This window comes from Heptranchias perlo, chromosome 29, assembly GCF_035084215.1.
Source record: "Heptranchias perlo isolate sHepPer1 chromosome 29, sHepPer1.hap1, whole genome shotgun sequence".
Lineage (NCBI taxonomy): Eukaryota > Metazoa > Chordata > Chondrichthyes > Hexanchiformes > Hexanchidae > Heptranchias > Heptranchias perlo.
The window spans coordinates 8,736,887-8,755,608 of record NC_090353.1 but is presented as its reverse complement, the minus strand read 5'-3'; the positions used below and the strand labels follow the sequence as shown (position 1 = coordinate 8,755,608).

Genomic DNA, 18,722 nt, shown 5'->3' with positions numbered 1-18,722 from the left:
TTGTTGTTGGTTCTGAACTAGCCTGGCTGTTTCAGTCATCTGTGTCCCTTTCTGTGACAAGTCACTCTTGACATTATCTGTCTAGCATTTCCTTGGTCTTCCTGGGCTTCTTGCTGTGCATGTACCTCTATGTTCAGGACCATGAAAGGTATTCCAGCTGCTTCTGTTTCTATTTTGAGGCCCCGATGTTCTGGCCAATATTTATCCTTCAACCAACACTTAAAAAAAACAGATTATCTGGTCATTATCATATTGCTGTTTGTGGGACCTTGCTGTGCGCAAATTGGCTGCCATGTTTCCTACATTATAACAGTGACTAAAATTCAAAGTACTTCATTGGCTGTAAAGTGCTTTGGGATGTCGTGAGGTCATGAAAGGCGCATTATAGAATCATAGAAAATAGGAGCAAGAGTAGGCCATTCGGCCCTTCGGGCCTGCTGCGCCATTCAAAATGATCATGGCTGATCGTCTAACTCAGTACCCTGTTCCCGCTTTTTCCCCATATCCCTTGATCCCTTTAGCATTAAGAAATATATCTATCTCCTTCTTGAATATATTTAATGACTTGGCCTCCACTGCCTTCTGTGGTAGAGAATTCCACAGGTTCACCTCCCTCTGAGTGAAGAAATTTCTCCTCATCTCGGTTCTAAATGGCATACCCTGTATCCTGAGACTGTGACCCCCGGTTATGGATTCCCCAGCCATCAGGAACATCCTCCCTGCATTATAAATACGAGTTCGTTCTTTCTTTCTTTCTTTCTTTCTATTTCTATTCTAGCCCCTCCCTCATACCCTTTTAAATTCTTCATTTTCAATTACTCATCCAATTCCCTTTTAAATAATGTTACAGTCTCTGCCTGAATAGCCCCTTGTGGTAAACCATTCCATGTTCTAATAACCCTCTGTGTGAAAATACATTCTTCTAACTTCCCCCTTCATTCCTCTAATGATGAGTTTATGTCCCCTCGATACTAACTCACCGACCGAGTGAAACAATCGTTCACTGCTTAATGTCTGAAAAATTTTCATAATTTTGGAAACCTCCTAATCTTCTCCGTTCCAGCCCCGAATTTTCAATCCCATGACCCCTCATTCCCTGTATCTCTGCGTTCCATCTGTCGGATTTTAAACAGACAATGCTTGAGAAATTAAAACTCTTGGAAATGTTCAATGTTACATTTTTGGATAGTTATGTAGGTACTGTAAAAAAAAAATGAAAGGGGCAGCATTGTCCCAGTGAAGTAATCCGGGAAAAGAAGGGTCGAGAACAAGAGAGAACCTCCAAATGCTGGAATGACACAGGAGGTTTATCAGCATCTGTAAAGAGAACAGATTATTGTGTCAGGTCTAGGCCTTTCGTCACAACTGAGTTTACCTGAAACAACTTTTTTGTCGACAGCAACTGACAGACCTTCTGTGTACGTCCAGCATTCTCTTCCTATATCTCAACTATTCCAATGATCTTCTGGCTGGCCTCCCATCTTCCACCCTCCATAAGCTTCAGCTCATCCAAAACTGCCCCTATCTTAATTCGTACCAAGTCCCATTCACCCAGCACCCCTGTGTTCACTGACCTACATTGGCTCCCAGTCCACCTACGTCTCAAATTTAAAATTCTCATCCTTGTTTTCAAATCCCTCCATGGCCTTGCCCCTCCCTATCTCTGCAACCTCCTCCAGCCCTACAACCCTCTGAGATCTCTGCGCTCCTCCCCGATTTTCATCGCTCCACCATTGGCGGCCGTGCTTTCAGCCGTCATGGCCCTAAGCTCTGGAATTCCCTCCCTAAACCCCTCCGCCTCTCTACCTCTCTCTCCTTCTTTAAGATGCTCCTTAAAACCTACGTCTTTGACCAAGCTTTTGGTCACCTGTCCTAATGCCTCCTTATGTAGCGCGGAGTCAAATTTTGTCTGATTACGCTGCTGTGAAGCACCTTGGGACATTTTACTACGTCAAAGGTGCTATATAAATGAAAGTTGTTGCTTTATATTAACAGTTTACAATCATTGAGCCTGATTAATTCTGAGGTAGATGTTAACAGGTCTTCATGCTTTGTCTGTATTTATTCTTCCAGTTGACTGGAGCTCTGAACTTTTTGAGGAAGGGAGCCGGAACATTCCAACGCAGATGGCTCAAAACAATTTCCTCCCACTCACTGTCAAGGACCTGCTGCTTTCGAACACGAGTGAAATGGTGAGGCTTTGTGTGTCCTACATGATTATGTTGCTCTGAATGAATTTCTCCAACCTGGGGATCGTGTTCTTATAGAATTATAGAATCTTACAGCACAGAAAGAGGCCATTCGGTTCATTGTGTCTCTGCCGGCTCTTTGAAAGAGCTATCCAACTAGTCCCACTCCCCTGCTCTTTCCCCATAGTCCTGCAAATGTTTTCCCTTCAGGTATTTATCCAATTCCAATTTGAAAGTTCCTATTGAACTGTTTCCACCACCCTTTCAGGCAGTGCATTCCAGATCATAACAACTCGTTGCGTAATAAATTTCTCCTTATCTCCCCTCTGGCTCTTTTCCCAATTACCTTAAATCTGTGTCCAGTGGTTACCAACTCTCCTGCCACTGAAAACAGTTTCTCCCTATTTGCTCTATCAAAATCCCTCATAATTTTGAACACCTCTATTAAATCTCCCCTTAACCTTCTCTTCTTTAAGGAGAACAATCCCAGCTTCTCCAGTCTCTCCACATAACTGAAGTCCCTCATCCCTGGTATCATTCCTAGTAAATCTCCTGTACACCCTCTCCAAGGCCGAGACATCCTTCTTAAAGTGTGGTGCCCAGAATTGTACACAATACTCCAGCTGAGGTCTAACCAGTGATTTATAAAGGTTTAGCATAGCTTCCTTGCTGTTGCACTCTATGCCTCTATTTATAAAGCCAAGGGTCCCATATGTTTTTTTTAACAGCCTTATCAACTTTGTGTATGTACACCTCCAGGCCTCTCTCTTCCTACACTCCCTTTAGAATTGTACCATTTAGTTTATATTGCCTCACCTCATTCTTCCTACCAAAATGCATCACTTCGTATTGACCTTATTTTAGGTTTCGTTTTAATGCTGGGTTGAGTGAGAAATTAATCACAACTATATTTATTATAGTTTGAAACAACTTTGCAGACAGAGGTACTCAGTGGAGAAAGGCTATGAGGAGAGAGCGGGGCAGTGGGATTAGTTTTGTATTTCTCTAGCACAGAGCTGGCACAGACTTGATGGGCTGAATGGCAAACTCCAACTTGAAGACTTGTCCAGTTTGGATCTAAATGGTTACTTAATCGATACTTAAACAAAAGCAAAATACTGCGGATGCTGGAAATCTGAAATAAATACACAAAATGCTGGAAACCACTCAGCAGGTCAGGTTAACTCTGATTCTCTCTCCACAGATGCTGCCTGACCTGCGGAGTGCTTTCCAGCATTTTCTGTTTTGATTTTTATTATTGTAAGATACTTGTTACTTAGGGACTGTTAATAAATGCTTGTATTTAAACTGATGTGAAAATTTGATACTTAATGAAGTGAAGAAGCATTTATAAATGCTCACACGATATCATGATGGTGCCTGGGTACGAATTTGTTACTTATACTCTTGTTAAAGCTTTATCATCAGCAGGTGGCTCAGTGGCTAGCACTCTCACCTTGGAGTTAAAAGGTTGTGGATTCAAGTCCCACTTCAGAGACGAGAGCACATAATCCAGGTTGACACTTCAGTGCAGTACTGAGGGAATGCTGCACTGTTGGAGGTGCTGTCTTTTGGATGAGATGTTAAACCAAGGCCCTGTCTGCCCTCTCGGGTGGATGTAAACGATCCCAAGGCACTATTTTAAAGAGTTATCCCTGGTGTCCTGGCCAATATTTATCCCTCAACCAACATCACTAAAACAAATTATCTGGTCATCACCACATTGCTGTTTGTGGGATCTTGCTGCGTGCAAATTGGCTGCAGCATTTCCTACATTACAACAGTGACTACACTTTAAAAGTACCTGCATTGGCTGTAAAGCACTTTGGGGTGTCCTGAGGTTGTGAAAGGTGCTAAATCAATGCAGGTCCTTTCCTTTTCTCCTTTGCTGTAGCAGGTCTGGAGTCTTCTCTTAGTCTGCTTCTCTTCTCACTGACTCCCATTTACCCACTGTTCTTTTACAGCATCAGCACCAGCACCAGCCACAGCCGCAGCCACACCAAGTCCGGGAGTTGGTGCTCAACGAAGACGAGAAGAAGTTGTTGGTGAAAGAAGGGGCCACGCTTCCGACGCAGCTGCCGCTGACTAAAGTACGCTGACATCTTACAGTCGCTCGCGCGGTGCGAACCAGAGCAGGCGCGGTGTGAGCCAGAGCAGGCACGGTGCGAACCAGAGCAGGCGTGGTGCAAACCAGAGCAGGCCGGTACAAACCAGAGCAGGCGCGGTGCGAACCAGAACAGGCGCGGTGCGAACCACAGCAGGCGCAGTGTGAACCAGAGCAGGCACGGTGTGTGCCAGAGCAGGCCGGTACAACCAGAGCTGGCCGGTACAAACCAGAGCTGGCCGGTACAAACCAGTGCAGGTGCGGTACAAACCAGAGCAGGCCGGTACAAACCAGTGCAGGCGCGGTGCGAACCAGAGCAGGCCGGTACGAACCAGAGCAGGCCGGTACGAACCAGAGCAGGCCGGTACGAACCAGAGCAGGCCGGTACAACCAGAGCTGGCCGGTGCGAACCAGAGCAGGCCGGTACAACCAGAGCAGGCCGGTACAACCAGAGCAGGCCGGTACGAACCAGAGCAGGCACGGTGTGAACCAGAGCAGGCCGGTACAAACCAGAGCAGGCGCGGTGCGAACCAGAGCAGGCTGGTACAACCAGAGCTGGCCGGTACAAACCAGAGCTGGCCGGTACAAACCAGTGCAGGCGCGGTACAAACCAGAGCAGGCCGGTACAAACCAGTGCAGGCACGGTGCGAACCAGAGCAGGCCGGTACGAACCAGAGCAGGCCGGTACGAACCAGAGCAGGCCGGTACAAACCAGAGCAGGCGCGGTGCGAACCAGAGCTGGCCGGTACAACCAGAGCTGGCCGGTGCGAACCAGAGCAGGCCGGTACAAACCAGAGCAGGCAGGGTGTGAACCAGAGCAGGCCGGTACAACCAGAGCAGGCCGGTACAACCAGAGCAGGCCAGTACAAACCAGAGCTGGCCGGTACAAACCAGTGCAGGCACGGTGCGAACCAGAGCAGGCCGGTACAAACCAGAGCAGACACGGTGCGAACCAGAGCATGCCGGTGCAAACCAGAGCAGGTGCGGTGCAAACCAGAGCAGGTGCGGTGCAAACCAGAGCAGGCCGGTGCAAACCAGAGCAGGTGCGGTGCAAACCAGAGCAGGCCGGTGCAAACCAGTGCAGGCACGGTGCGAACCAGAGCAGGCCGGTACAAACCAGAGCAGACATGGTGCGAACCAGAGCATGCCGGTACAAACCAGAGCAGGTGCGGTGCAAACCAGAGCAGGCCGGTGCAAACCAGAGCAGGCCGGTGCAAACCAGAGCAGTCGCGTAGCTTGTGATTCTGGAAATTTTATTTTGTATCTCAAAGGGGCTGGAATACAAAGCGGTAGAAGTTATGTTACAGCTGTATAAAACTCTGGTTAGACCCCATCTGGAGTACTGCATTCAATTTTGGGCACCGGACCTGAGGAAGGATATATTGGCCTTGGAGGGGGTGCAGCGCAGATTCACCAGAATGATACCGGGGCTAAAAGGGTTAAATTATGAGGACAGGTTGCACAGACCAGGCTTGTACACTCTTGAGTATAGAAGATTAAGGGGTAATTTGATCAAAGTTTTCAAGATGATTAAAGGATTTGATAGGGAGAGAGAAACCATTTCCTCTGGTGGGAGAGTCCAGAATAATGGGGCATAACCTTAACATATGGATTGGGGGGGGTGGGGCGGGTGGGTTTCAGTGGGTGAGGTTTGAAGACCTGGATAGAAGGAGAAACAACAAAATACATTGAAAACTGGAGAGTAAACAGACCTGAGAACAACAGAACAACCTGTGGGAGTTTCTGTTACAATCACACACTTCCCAAAGGTGCCCTGGATAGGATAAAAATTCTCCCATTCATTCCTATGGAAGTCTGTTCTACTGAGTGTGTATTAGTAAGTTGGAGTAGACCAGACCCGAGCTGTGCCGGTCTGATCCTACCCATATTTTTCTTTCGTACTGACTGGTGTAAATCCAGGGCCCCAGTCACTCCTATAGTACCTCAACCCAGAACCTTCAGACTCTTGTTCCTGGGGCCGGGAACCATTTTCTGCCATTCTCACTTTACAATAATAGTTGGGGGGCGGGGATTTTTATTTAAGGGCTTTTTTTTGCTCCTGTAAACACGATATACATAAAACATTCTGTCTCAGCCCCTCAACACTGGGTTGAACTCCTTACCTGGTCACTGAGAAAATGGTGGCCAGGATTGGGGAGAGAGAGAGAGAGAGAGGATCATCACACAAAATACTTCCCTCCTTTTTATCGGTGGTTTCATTGCCACATGGGATCTTTATTACTCCCTCTGAAGGTATCAGTCGCCCTGACTTTTTACCCTCCCTCTCCATTGAAAACTGGGAGACATTTCCAGGTCCCCCTCCTTCCTGATTGCTTCCGTTTTTGTGTGTCTGCTCAGGAAATCCTCCCCCACTCTTTCTCTCTTGCTTTCTCTCTTTGTCTCTCTCTCTCTCTTTCTCTTTCTCATTTTCTCTCTCTCCTTTTCTCCTTTCCCCTCTCCCTCTCTCTTTCTTCCTTTTCCCCCCTCTCTCTTTTTCTCTCTCACACACTCTCTCTCTTTCTCTTTCTCTCCTCCCTTCCATTTCAGCGTGTCAGCATTAATTAAATCAGACTATGAACGGATTGGCTGAGTTGAGTTTTTTTTCCCCTCTTAGCAAGAAGAACGGATTTTAAAGAAGATCAGGAGAAAGATCCGGAATAAACAGTCTGCCCAAGAGAGCCGCAAGAAGAAAAAGGAGTACATTGACGGTTTGGAAAACAGGTGATGGACACGGTTATAACGGCACAGGCAGAGCGGTACTTGGCCGCACAGAGCAGGAAGGACCCTGGACTCACCACCGGCTCTGTGCTGATTGGCTGATTTCAGCCAACAGGGTGGTGGAAGGGCAACAGTTGGCCTCAGTGCCCTTGGGGTGAGGGAAGGGAAAGAAGAAATCAGTCCCAGGATTCCTGATTCTCATACCTGTTGGGTATGGGTGTTGGGTAAGGACAGGATTGGAAGGGTGAGTGTGAGAAGGGTGAGTGTGAGGAAGAGTGAGGCGGAGGGTGAGGGGGAGTAGGAGGGGGAGGGGAGGGCGAGGGGGCGGGCGGAGGGTGTGGGGGAATGTGAGGGTGAAGATGAGGCAGAGGGTGAGTGTGATGGGGAAGGTGAGGGTGAGGGGGAGGGTGTGTGAGGGGGAGTTGAGGATGAAGGTGAGGCGGAGGGTGAGTGTGGGGGAGGATGAAGGTGAGTGTGAGGATGAGGGTGACATGGAGGGTGAGTGTGAGGGGAGGCGAAGGGTGGGGGGAGTGGGAGAGCGAGGGGAGGCGAGGGGGAGGGCGGAGGATGAATGTGGGGGGATGGTGAGAGTGAGGCGGAGGGTGAGTGTGAGGGGAGGAGGAGGGTGAGGGGGAGTGGGAGTGCGAGAGGGTTGGGAGGGCGAGGGGGAGGGCGGAGGGTGAGGGTGTGTGAGGGGGAGGGTGAGGGTGAGTGTGAGGGGAGGAGGAGGAGGAGGAGGAGGGGGAGGAGGAGGAGGAGGAGGAGTGGGAGAACGAGGGAGGGGAGGCCGGAAGGTGCTTGGGGGGAGGGTGAGGGTGAGTGTGAGGATGAGGGTGAGGGGGAGTGAGGGGGAGTGGGAGAGCAAGGGGGAGGGAGGGCGAGGGGCAGGGGAGATCAAGCGGGAGGGTGGAGGGTGAGACTAGGCCACATTATCCTCTGTGTGCATCATTCCGCTATATATTCCTGGAGTGCCAGGAATTCCAGAGCTTAGGGCCTAGGCAGCTGAAGACATGGCCACCAATGGTGGGGCGAAGAGATGCGCAAGAGGCCAGATCATAGAGATCCGGGAGGGCTATAGGGCTGGAGGAGGTTACAGAGATAGGGAGGGGCGAGGCCACGGAGGGATTTGAACACAAGGAAAATAATTTTAAATTTGAGGTGTTGCTGGACCGGGAGCCAATGTAGGTCAGTGAGCACAGGGGTGATGGGAGAACTGGACTTGGTGCGAGTTAGGATACGGGCAGCAGAGGTTTAGATGAGCTCAAGTTTACGGAGGGTGGAAGAATGGAGGCCGGCCAGGAGAGCACTGGAATAGTCGAATCTGGAGGTAACTAAAGCATGGATGAGGGTTTTAACAGCTGATGGACAAAAAACATTTACCATTAGGCCTCAATGCCTAATAATATAGGCCTTGGCACTCGATGCATTACATCATTGTCCTCAAAATGTTACGCTGACCAATTAACTATTGAAAGGAACTGCAATACAAAACTTTCACTAATTTCCACCAAATTTCACGAAATTGACAATCTCATCCAGGAATAAGGATGGCCGGAGAGGGAGAAACATGTACGGTAAAGGGTGCACTTCTGAGGTGGAGGATAAGGCACATGGTCGGGTAAAGTAGATGGAGTTAATGATCTCTCAGACCCCTGTTATATTCAGGATACCCAGTGCCCTCTGTTATATTCAGGATAGCCATTGCTCTGTTATATTCAGGATACCCAGTACTCTCTGTATTATTCAGGTTGCCACTGTCTGTTACATTCAGGTTGCCAGTGCTCTCTCAAAACCACTGTCTTTCTCTTTCACCTTCAGAATGGCAGCCTGTGCGGCGCAGAACCATGAACTGCAGAGAAAAGTCTTCCGTCTGGAAAAGCAGAACACGTAAGTGGTCTCCTCTGCTGAAGGTGATGTACACCTCTGCACCGGGACTATTGTACATTAGGAGACAGTGTGACAGTGGTAACCACTGGTATTCCAACCAGTGCTAAAGCTGACCTTCTGTAGGCCAGGTGATCTTCTAACTGGAGCGCAGTCTTGCGTGTGGGTGGGACTGTACCACAGTTAAGATCATCTGATATCCTACTGATACTTTTCTCTGGCTGGTAAGGTTAGTGCTTGCTATGTTAGTGGGTTTTGTTAAAAATGTTTTTCACCCGGTGTTAATGACTAGTACTAGGTAAAACAACAACTTGAATTTATATTGCGCCTTTAACATAGAAAAACGCACCAAGGTGCTCCACAGAGATGCCAACAGACAAAAATGAATGCTGAGCCAAAGATGGAGATATTTGGAGGCATGACCAAAAACTTGGTCAAAAAGATGGGTTGTAAGGAGGATCTTAAAGGAGGTAGAGAGGCGCATGGGTTTAGGGAGGGAATTCCAGAGCTTAGGGCCTAGACCTAGGTCCTAAAAGCATGGCCGCCAATGGTCGGGTGAAGGAAGTGGGGAGGGATCATTAGAGGCCAAATTTAGAGGATTGAAGAGTTCAGGGAGTCTGGAGGTGGTTACAGAGATAGGGAGGGGAGAGACCATGAAGGGATTTAAACATAAGAGTGAGAATTTTAAATTGGAGGCATTGGGGGGACCGGGAACCAATATGGATCAGTGAGGACAAGGGTGATGGGTGAGCAGGACTTGGTGGGGGATAGGATATGAGCAGCAGAATTTTGGATGAGCTGAAGTTTATGGAGGGTTGAGGATGAAAGGCCGGCCTGGAGAGCATTGGCATAGTCGATCCTGGAGCTGACAACGGCACAGATGATGGTTTCAGCAGCAGATGAGCTGAGGTAAAAGTGGAGATGGGCGATTTTACAGATGTGGAAATAGGCTGTCTTTGTGATGGAGAGGATATGGGATATGAAGCTCAGTAACAATAGGACGCCAAGGTTGCGAATAGTTTGGTTCAGCCTGAGTCAATGGCCGGGGAGGGGGTTAGATTCAGTGCCAAGGGTATGAGGAGTTTGTGTTGCGGGCCAAAGACAATGGCTTCAGTCTAACAACACAGAGGCAGTGGGTGGAGGGAGGTTTTGGAGAGGTGGGAGCTGGGTGTTAGTCGACGTACATGTGGAAGCTGACTCCATGTCTGTGGATGATATCACCAAGGAGCAGCATGCAGATGAGGAAGAGTGGGGGGGGAGCAAGGACAGACCCTTGGGGGATTCCAGAGGTAACGGTGCAGGGGAGAGAAGAGTTGCCATTGCTGGAGATTCTCTGGCTACGACTGGATTGATAAGAGTGGAACAAGGTGAATGCACTTCTACTGAGCTGGACAGTGGAGGAGAGGCTTTGGAGGAGGACGGTGTGTCGACAAAGACTGCAGAGAGGTTGGGGAGGGATGGTGCACCATGGTCACTAGAGAATTTAAAGCTTGTGGTTAATGTCATAGGTGCAGAGTGATTGGGGTGGGGTGATGAAGTGATGTGTATTTAAGTTGAATTGGGGCAGGGGGGATTTGCAACAATGACCTTTCCCTGGTTATAACCATGTTCCTGGCTCACTGCTCCATCAGTCATCCCAGCCTTCTTTTACCATCAGTAATGGGTTGGTTTCTGGCCTCAGCACTGACAGAATATGATTTTCAGCTGATGAACAGTGCAACAGATGCTGTGGGGTACTGGGATGGAGGGAATGTTTAGAAGGCATATGGAATACTTTCCTTTATTAGCCGAGGCATAGAATATAAGAGCAGGGAGGTTATGCTAGAACTGTATAAGACATTGGTTAGGCCACAGCTTGAGTACTGTGTACAATTCTGGTCACCACATTACAGGAAGGATGTAATTGCACTAGAGAGGGTACAGAGGAGATTTACGAGGATGTTGCCAGGACTGGAGAATTTTAGCTATGAGATAAGATTGGATAGGCTGGGGTTGTTCTCTTTGGAACAGAGGAGGCTGAGGGGTGATTTAATTGAGGTGTACAAAATTTATGAGGGGCCTAGATAGAGTGGATAGGAAGGACCTATTTCCCTTAGCAAAGAGGTCAATAACGAGGGGGCATAGATTTAAAGTGATTGGTAGAAGGATTAGAGGGGAGCTGAGGAAAATTCTTTTCATCCAGAGGGTGGTGGGGGTCTGGAACTCACTGCCTGAGAGGGTGGTAGAGGCAGAAACCCTCAACTTATTTAAAAAGTACCTGGATGTGCACCTGAAGTGCCGTGACCTACAGGGCTACGGACCAAGTGCTGGAAAGTGGGATTAGGCTGGGTGGCTCATTTTCGGCCGGCGCGGACACGATGGGCTGAATGGCCTCCTTCTGTGCCGTAAATTTTCTATGATTCTATGATTCTAAATACCATTGCAGAAAACAAAATAAAAACACTGATCACATTAGCAAGGTTAATTAGAGATGGAAACATCTGTGTTCCCAAGTCTAGTGTGTCTGGGAGTCTGTGTCTCTGGACCCTGGTGGTCTAGGAGTTGGGGAAGAGTTGCATCCCTGATTCCTGGTCTAGACGAGAGTCCCCTGGTGGTCCAGTGGGTTGATGGGGCCACACTGTGTCCCTCGAAGTCTAGGTGGCGGGGTGTGTTCCCTGATAGTCTGTGACAGTTATCATCTGGAAAGAATTAACACGAACTGAAATGAACCAAGTATTCAAAACATTGCTTCCTTCCTACAGGACACTACTGCAGCAGTTGAGAAAACTCCAAGCCCTGGTCATGCATTCAACGGGCAAAACTGCACAGATGGGAACCTGCATTATGGTATGTTGTTGAACATGTGATCTCAATAGTCATATTCACATGGCGTGTGCATGTGAACTTTAACCTTTTGTTGGTAAAATGGAAAGACCAAAAGCAGAGGGGTGAAATTGGACATGGGTGGGGCGCCAAACAGGCGGTGTGGCCTGAGTCGCCCGGTATACCCTCTGCTCGAATTCAGTAGACTGAATATCAAGCCTGTCGTATAATAGGCGACCAATGCGATCCGGCCTGTTTAACGTCCTCGCCCATGTCCAATTTTGCCCCGGAGTGTGCGCCTGTTTTATTGATCGTAGTTACGAGTCCACAGCACAGAAACAGGCCGTTCAACTCAATTGGTTTATGCTCCACATGAATCTCCTCCCACCCTGTTCATCGAACCCTATCAGCATATCCTTCTATTCCTTTCTCCCTCAGGTGTTTATTTAGCTTCCCCTTAAATGCATCTATGCTAGTTGCCTCAACTACTCCTTGTTGTAGTGTGTGCCACATTTTAACCACTCTCTTGGTAAAGAAATGTCTCCTGAATTCCCTATTGGATTTATTAGTGACTATCCTATCTTTATGATCTCTAGTTTTGGACTCCCCCACAAATGGGAACATTTTCGCTACGTACATATCAAACCCTTTCATAATCTTAAAGACCTCTATCAGCTCACCCCTCAGACTTCTCTTTTCTAGAGACAAGAACCCCAGCCTGTTACCTTTCATGATAATTATATCCCCGCAGTTCTGATATCATCCTTGTGAATCTTTATTGTACCCCCTCCAATGCTTCTATATCCTTTTTATAATATGGAGACCAGAACTGTGCACAATACTCCAAGTGTGGTCTAACCAAAGTTCTTTACAAGTTTAACATAACTTCTCTACTTTTCAATTATCCAAGCTGTATGTGGCTTTCTGATTCTTCCTACCAAAATGCACCACCTCACACTTATCTATATTGAAATTCATTTGCCAATTACATGCCTATTTTGCAAGTTTATCAATGTCTTCTTGTATTTTGGTGCATTCTTCCTTTGTATTAATTACACCCCCCAATTTGTTGTCATCCGCAAATTTTGAATTGTACTTCCAATTCCCGTGTCCAAATTGTTAATGTAAATGGTTAACAACAATAGTCCCAGCACCGATCCCACCTTTTGCCAGTCTGAGTAGCCACCCTTAAACTCTTACTCTCTGCTTTCTGTTTTGTAGCAGGCTTGCGATCCTTTCTACTACTTGTCCCCTGACTCCACATGCTCTGACCTTAGTCATGAGTCTTCTATGCTGATTTACTTCCTTGGTCACTGAATGGTGGTAGATGTTTGTTAAGTAAATTCACACTCGCGTGAAGCACATTTACCTGTATTGTGTGTGAGGAGTTTTCTACTAAAATTATTGCATATGACTAAACCAGTGTTGCTGTAGCCACACCTGTGGCAAGTCAGCAATTTCTATTGGACAACACTGAAGTACCAATGGGCTGATAGCATCTGTGGAACTGAGCTGCCCCCACAAGGAGTAAGCACCTTTAGGAGATAAGAGGAGAAAATTGGGCAAAATTTTCTGGCTCTTCTGTCCGCCCTTGCAACAGAGACACTGCCCCTTTAAGACAGTGTCCCTTTAAGGTGCAGTGCACTGTTAGTGTCGATGTGAGCTGTGTAATTTTTGGTCTTATCTTTCTCTCCAGGTGCTGATGTTGTCCTTCGGCCTGATTATTTTTCCCAGCTTTAGTTCGTTCAGTGCCAGAAAGGGTGCAAAGGAAGACGACTTCACTCCTGTACGAGGTTAGTACGGGTACCCAGAGTGACTTAATGCTGGGGTGATTGGGATAATATTCCCAACACCAGGCGCTTGTGATGAGCAACAGACAGAACTCCCAACCTGAATTATGTCCTTGGGCGTTAACCTGATCACTTGACCTGCCCCTTTTTAAAGCACGGAAGGACAGTGGGCATCTCACTGTAAGTTACCCTGCCATCGCGACAAGCATTGCCAAGCATATGACATCTGCAGTCACAACAAAACCTATTTAATAAAAACATAGTTGGAAATGGGGGTCTTTGGGGGAGGGGAATGTGGCGTCAAAGGTGGCATTATGCAACTCAAGATGGCGGCTGATCTTTCCCATGCTCCATGGTGTGGCTGAAACAGATCTGGGGGCAATTTTAACCTAACCCGCCTGTCGGAAAACTGAAGTCAATGGAGAGAAATATTGGTCAAGGTGTGGGTTCCCTACTTGATGAGTTAGGTTCAAATTGCCCCCAGAGAGTCTATAAAAAGGACTATTGGTAAAAAGAAAGAACTTGGATTTATATAGCGCCTTTCACAACCTCAGGATGTCCCAATGCGCTTTACAGCCAATTAAGTAATTTTGAAGTGTAGTCACTGTTGTAATGTAATAGAAGAGGTTAAATGCCAATTTGCGCACAGCAAAGTCCCACAAACAGCAATGTGATTATGACCAGATAATCTGTTTCACTGATGTTGGTTGAGGGATAAATATTGGCCAGGAAACTGGGGAGAACTCCCCTGCTCTTCTTCGAAATAGTGCCGTGGGATCTTTTACATCCACTCGAGAGGGCAGATGGGGCCTCGGTTTAACGTCTCATCTGCAAGATGGCACCTCTGACAGTGCAGCACTCCCTCAGTACTGCACAATCCGTAGTTTTGGATTCAGCTTCTGAGGAACCAAACTTCAAGCCTGTGGAAGTCAAACATGAGCTCTAAATCTGAATTCGCTCACACGTTCATCTCTAAGTGAAACAGCTGGCGATGACAAAAGAGAATATCACGAGTTATTTGCCGAGAGCAGTTTTTTTTTTACAACAGTTCATCCCCAGTAATTAAAGCAGCTGCTTTCTGTAAGCCTTAATTTCTAACCAAACTGGTCAATCACCAGATTTGAAGCTGAGAGAGCAATAGTGAACCAAACATGGCTGAGGAAATAAAAATAAAATACCGCAGATGCTGGGAATCTGAAAAGAAGAATCCCACCGAAAAAGCCAGAAACACTCAGCAAGTCAGGCAGCATCTGTAAAGAAAGGAAAATATTAACGTTATAGGTACAACCCCCGAGGCGAATCCATTCTGATGAGGGCTGTGTCTATAATGTTCATTTTTCCTTTCTTTACAACAACAACTTGCATTTATATAGCGCCTTTAACATAGTAAAATGTCCCAAGGCGCTTCACAGGAGCTTTAACAAACAAAATTTGACACCGAGCCACATAAGCAGATATTAGGACAGGAGACCAAAAGCTTGGTCAAAGAGGTAAATTTTAATGAGGGTCTTAAAGGAGGCACGAGGTAGAGAGGCGGTAAGGTTTAGGGAGGGAATTCCAGAGCGAAGGGCCTAGACAGATGAAGGCACGGCCAGCATTGGTGGAGCTGTTTTGCTGTTTTTACAGATGCTAAATGTTTGTAAGAAAAACACCACGTGATTGATGTTTCAGATACTTAGAGATCAAGGCCTTAGAGAGGGTGCAGGAGATTTACCAGAATGAGAATCTGGGGTTGTTCTCCTTAGAACAGAGAAGGTTAAGGGGAGATTTGATAGAGGTGTTCAAAATCATGAAGGGTTTTGATTGAGTATAAAAAGAGAAACTGCTTCCAGTGGTAGAAGGGTTGGTAACCAGGGGACACAGATTTAAGGTGATCGGCAAAAGAGCCAGAGGTGACATGAGGAAACATTTTTTTATGCAACGAGTTGTTATGATCTGGAATGTACTGCCTGAAAGGGTAGTGGAAGCAGATTCAATAGTGACTTTCAAAAGGGAATTAGATATATACATGAAGGGAAAAAATTTACAGGGCTATGGGGAAAGAGCAGGGGAATGGGACTAATTGGATAGCTCTTTCAAAGAGCCGGCACAGGCACAATGGGCCGAATGGCCTCCTCCTATGCTGTATCTACCAAGCTACCTTGATACTATGATACTTGACCAATGGTTCATTTTGAGACTCATTGAAGAAAGACAACTCTGAATTTACTGTCGTTATTCCAAATTCAATCATCATTAACCTCCCTGTTTTATCTTGTGCTCATCAGAGATGGATGTTAATGGTGGGGAATAGAACACTTTCCATTTGAGGCATCCAGCGCCAGTATCAAGCACTCCAAGGTCAGGCATAGCGCGGTTAGATAGAGCTCCGCCCACTCTGTCCCAACAATGTGCCATAGCCCCATCCTTAGAACAGCTTCTCCTAATGCACCATTTTCCATTCCCACACCCAACCACCTTGTACCAATTAGTACCCAGTTGGTGCCAATTCTGTGCTGCAAGCTGTACCAACTAGCAATTGGGTTGGCACTGCCAAAAGCCATTTCACAAAGGATCCTTACAGACAGCAGACCGTTAGTCTTTCATCCCCTTATCAGCACCTCTAAACCGTTTTCCATGGATCCACTATACTCAATAGAAGAGGTCAAATGTCATTGTGACAACCTTCTGAAAGATTGAACTGCTTTGTTGATTCCAGTGAGTTTATGAATAAAGTGCTTTCTTTAATATGAAGGTGAATTCTCTGTATATTTTCTGCTTTTTCCTTCCCTGGTCCCCCCGCCCCCAATCCATGGACTACCTGTGGCTGGCAAGCCCTTCACCAATGATTCTCTGGATTGACCAGCAGAGGGAGCACGAGAGCAGTCTCTCCCACTCTGAAGAGATGCCGTGATCCCTTGTCTTGTCTCTGGTGGGGTTGAGGCAGAGAACTTGGCAAAAGGGGTTGGTTGAACCTGTGACCCACCACTGTGTATAGAATTAGTCACTCTGCTGACCCTCACTAAAGAGGTTTGTTTTTACCTGGAATTAAAGGCCTCCTCACCTCTTTCTGAAGAGTCCAATAAGCTATAACATTGATTTGCTTTGCAGTATTTTCCAGGTCTCTGCATGATGTGAAATCATCCCGGGTGCTTCACGTGTTGACCAACCCTCACAGCCATGCCCCAGGAGAGAAGTATACTGAATGGAGTGATCAGCTGACCTTGGAGAGCAGTAGCACGGTCAACAAACAAGACCAACCCGTGAACGGCAAAGAGCTCACTGGGGGTATTGGGAGTCTCTCACCCAACAGGCCCGACTCTTCGCTGAGGAATAGCGCCATCGCCAAGGATGTCACAGTCCTTGAAGACCTCAATCCTGAAAACCATACTGCAGAACATGGACTAGGACATTCAGCATGGACTGAACTGAGCTCTTCTGAACTGACCCCTGACCACGGAGATGAAATGTAGGGGCTTTTTAAATGTGGGACATACCTTATTAGTTGACGTTTAGAGACAAAAGGAATAGCGACTGATCGAGTACTGAAGACTAGAATAAGACTTCCATCTTTCCATCGGAATACATTCTACCAGTTCTCCTTGAATATTAGAAACAATCCCTCAGTCTCCGAATTAGCCATATTGCATAGTCCAGATATTGCCTTATCTACCGCATGTTGGTTTTAAATGGGTAAAATGTATATTTTTTAAAATTTGTCTTTTTTTTACAGCAAATGAGGTTGGAAACTGTGAGGGGGACTGGAGGGCCTTCTGAAAGGGTTCCATGAGCCTTCCTCATCTGCACCTGACTTGTGATCCTGACTGATGTTCCTTTGCCTAGACCAGGGACAGTAAGCCCAATTGTAGACTCCACCACCCCCTCGCCATGCAGCCCCCCCACCCCCATCATCCAACCACCTCTTGCCATCCAACCACTCCCAGCTGTCCAACCCCCCCATCGCCATCCAACCCCCCCCATCGCCATCCAACCCCCCCATCGCCATCCAACCCCCCCATCGCCATCCAACCCCCCCATCGCCATCCAACCCCCCCATCGCCATCCAACCCCCCCATCGCCATCCAACCCCCCCATCGCCATCCAACCCCCCCATCGCCATCCAACCCCCCCATCGCCATCCAACTCCCCCATCGCCATCCAACTCCCCCATCGCCATCCAGCCCCCTCCTCGCCATCCAGCCCCCTCCTCGCCATTCAACCCCCCCATCGCCATCCAGCCCCCTTCCTCGCCATCCAACCCCCCCCTTGCCATCCACCTCCTTGCCATCCAAACCCCCCCTCACCATCCATCCACCCTCTCGTTATCCACCCTCTCACCATCCAACATCCCCTCACCATCCACCCCCCTCCATTCGCCCCCCCCATTACCCCTTTTAGATGTGCCTGTTTCTCACATGCTGCTTTCTATGCCGATTTTTAAAAAAATAAATGATGTAACATTTGGTTGACGTTCGCTGAACTTTATTTTTTGATGATGTCACTGCAACAATCAGAATTATCGAATGCGAATCATTAAAATTCCAAAGATCTGTAAAAATACTTCTGTGGTTATTTTGTGAGCACTGTGGGACCGCCATTAACCTTTTCCTCCCAGAGGATAATGGAAACTGGAAGATAATTGAGAGTCCACAAATTTTGGCCTCATAATGCTAAAAATGATCACTGATGATATTAGCAGACTGCTTTCTGTGTTTGTCTGACATTCCTCAATTTTGACGGAGGATTATTTTAATTGGGTTAACATCTGCACTAGAGTACTGGGATCTCGTTCAAACATGTGAAGCATTTGTGTAGCTCAGTAATACTCAAGACATGGGAAGACAAATAACCAGAGAAGGGAGAAGCTTTCCTCTATGTGTTATCTGCAGCAAAATCCTAAACCTGTTACGAACATGCAAAATATGACAGACAGGAAAAGGTCCAGCCCATGTCACACAGTTGTGATGTCTTTTGCTTCACAATATATATGTTCCCCGCCCACCTGAAAACCATGTGATCTCCTGGGAGAGGCAAAAAAACAGAAAAAAACAAGGCCAATTCGGGAAATTTTCCTCCGATCCCCTTAGGCGATCGAAACTAGCTCAGGAGACCACACTGACCCTGATTGATGTTATACAGGATTCCTACCTCTTGCACAAGGTGATCTCCGCCCCAGCCAGAAACAGATCGAGCTCTCGCTTGTAGGAATTCAGCGAATCACTGTCCCCCGCACGAGCCGGCAGCCTGATCCACAGG

General features: G+C 47.3%; 1 protein-coding gene across 1 annotated transcript in view; it reads left to right on the top strand.

The window, feature by feature from the left end:
* Positions 1-17,993, top strand: part of LOC137299723 (cyclic AMP-responsive element-binding protein 3-like protein 3) — a 39,041-nt gene extending 21,048 nt beyond the window's left edge. Inside the window, exons 4-10 of the mRNA XM_067968660.1 lie at positions 2,074-2,192; positions 4,154-4,279; positions 6,908-7,014; positions 8,830-8,898; positions 11,637-11,721; positions 13,394-13,490; positions 16,578-17,993. Of these exons, the coding sequence (XP_067824761.1) occupies positions 2,074-2,192; positions 4,154-4,279; positions 6,908-7,014; positions 8,830-8,898; positions 11,637-11,721; positions 13,394-13,490; positions 16,578-16,939 (965 nt within the window). The 3' untranslated portion in view covers positions 16,940-17,993. The remainder of the gene's footprint in view (positions 1-2,073; positions 2,193-4,153; positions 4,280-6,907; positions 7,015-8,829; positions 8,899-11,636; positions 11,722-13,393; positions 13,491-16,577) is intronic.
* The last annotated feature ends 729 nt before the right edge of the window (positions 17,994-18,722 follow it).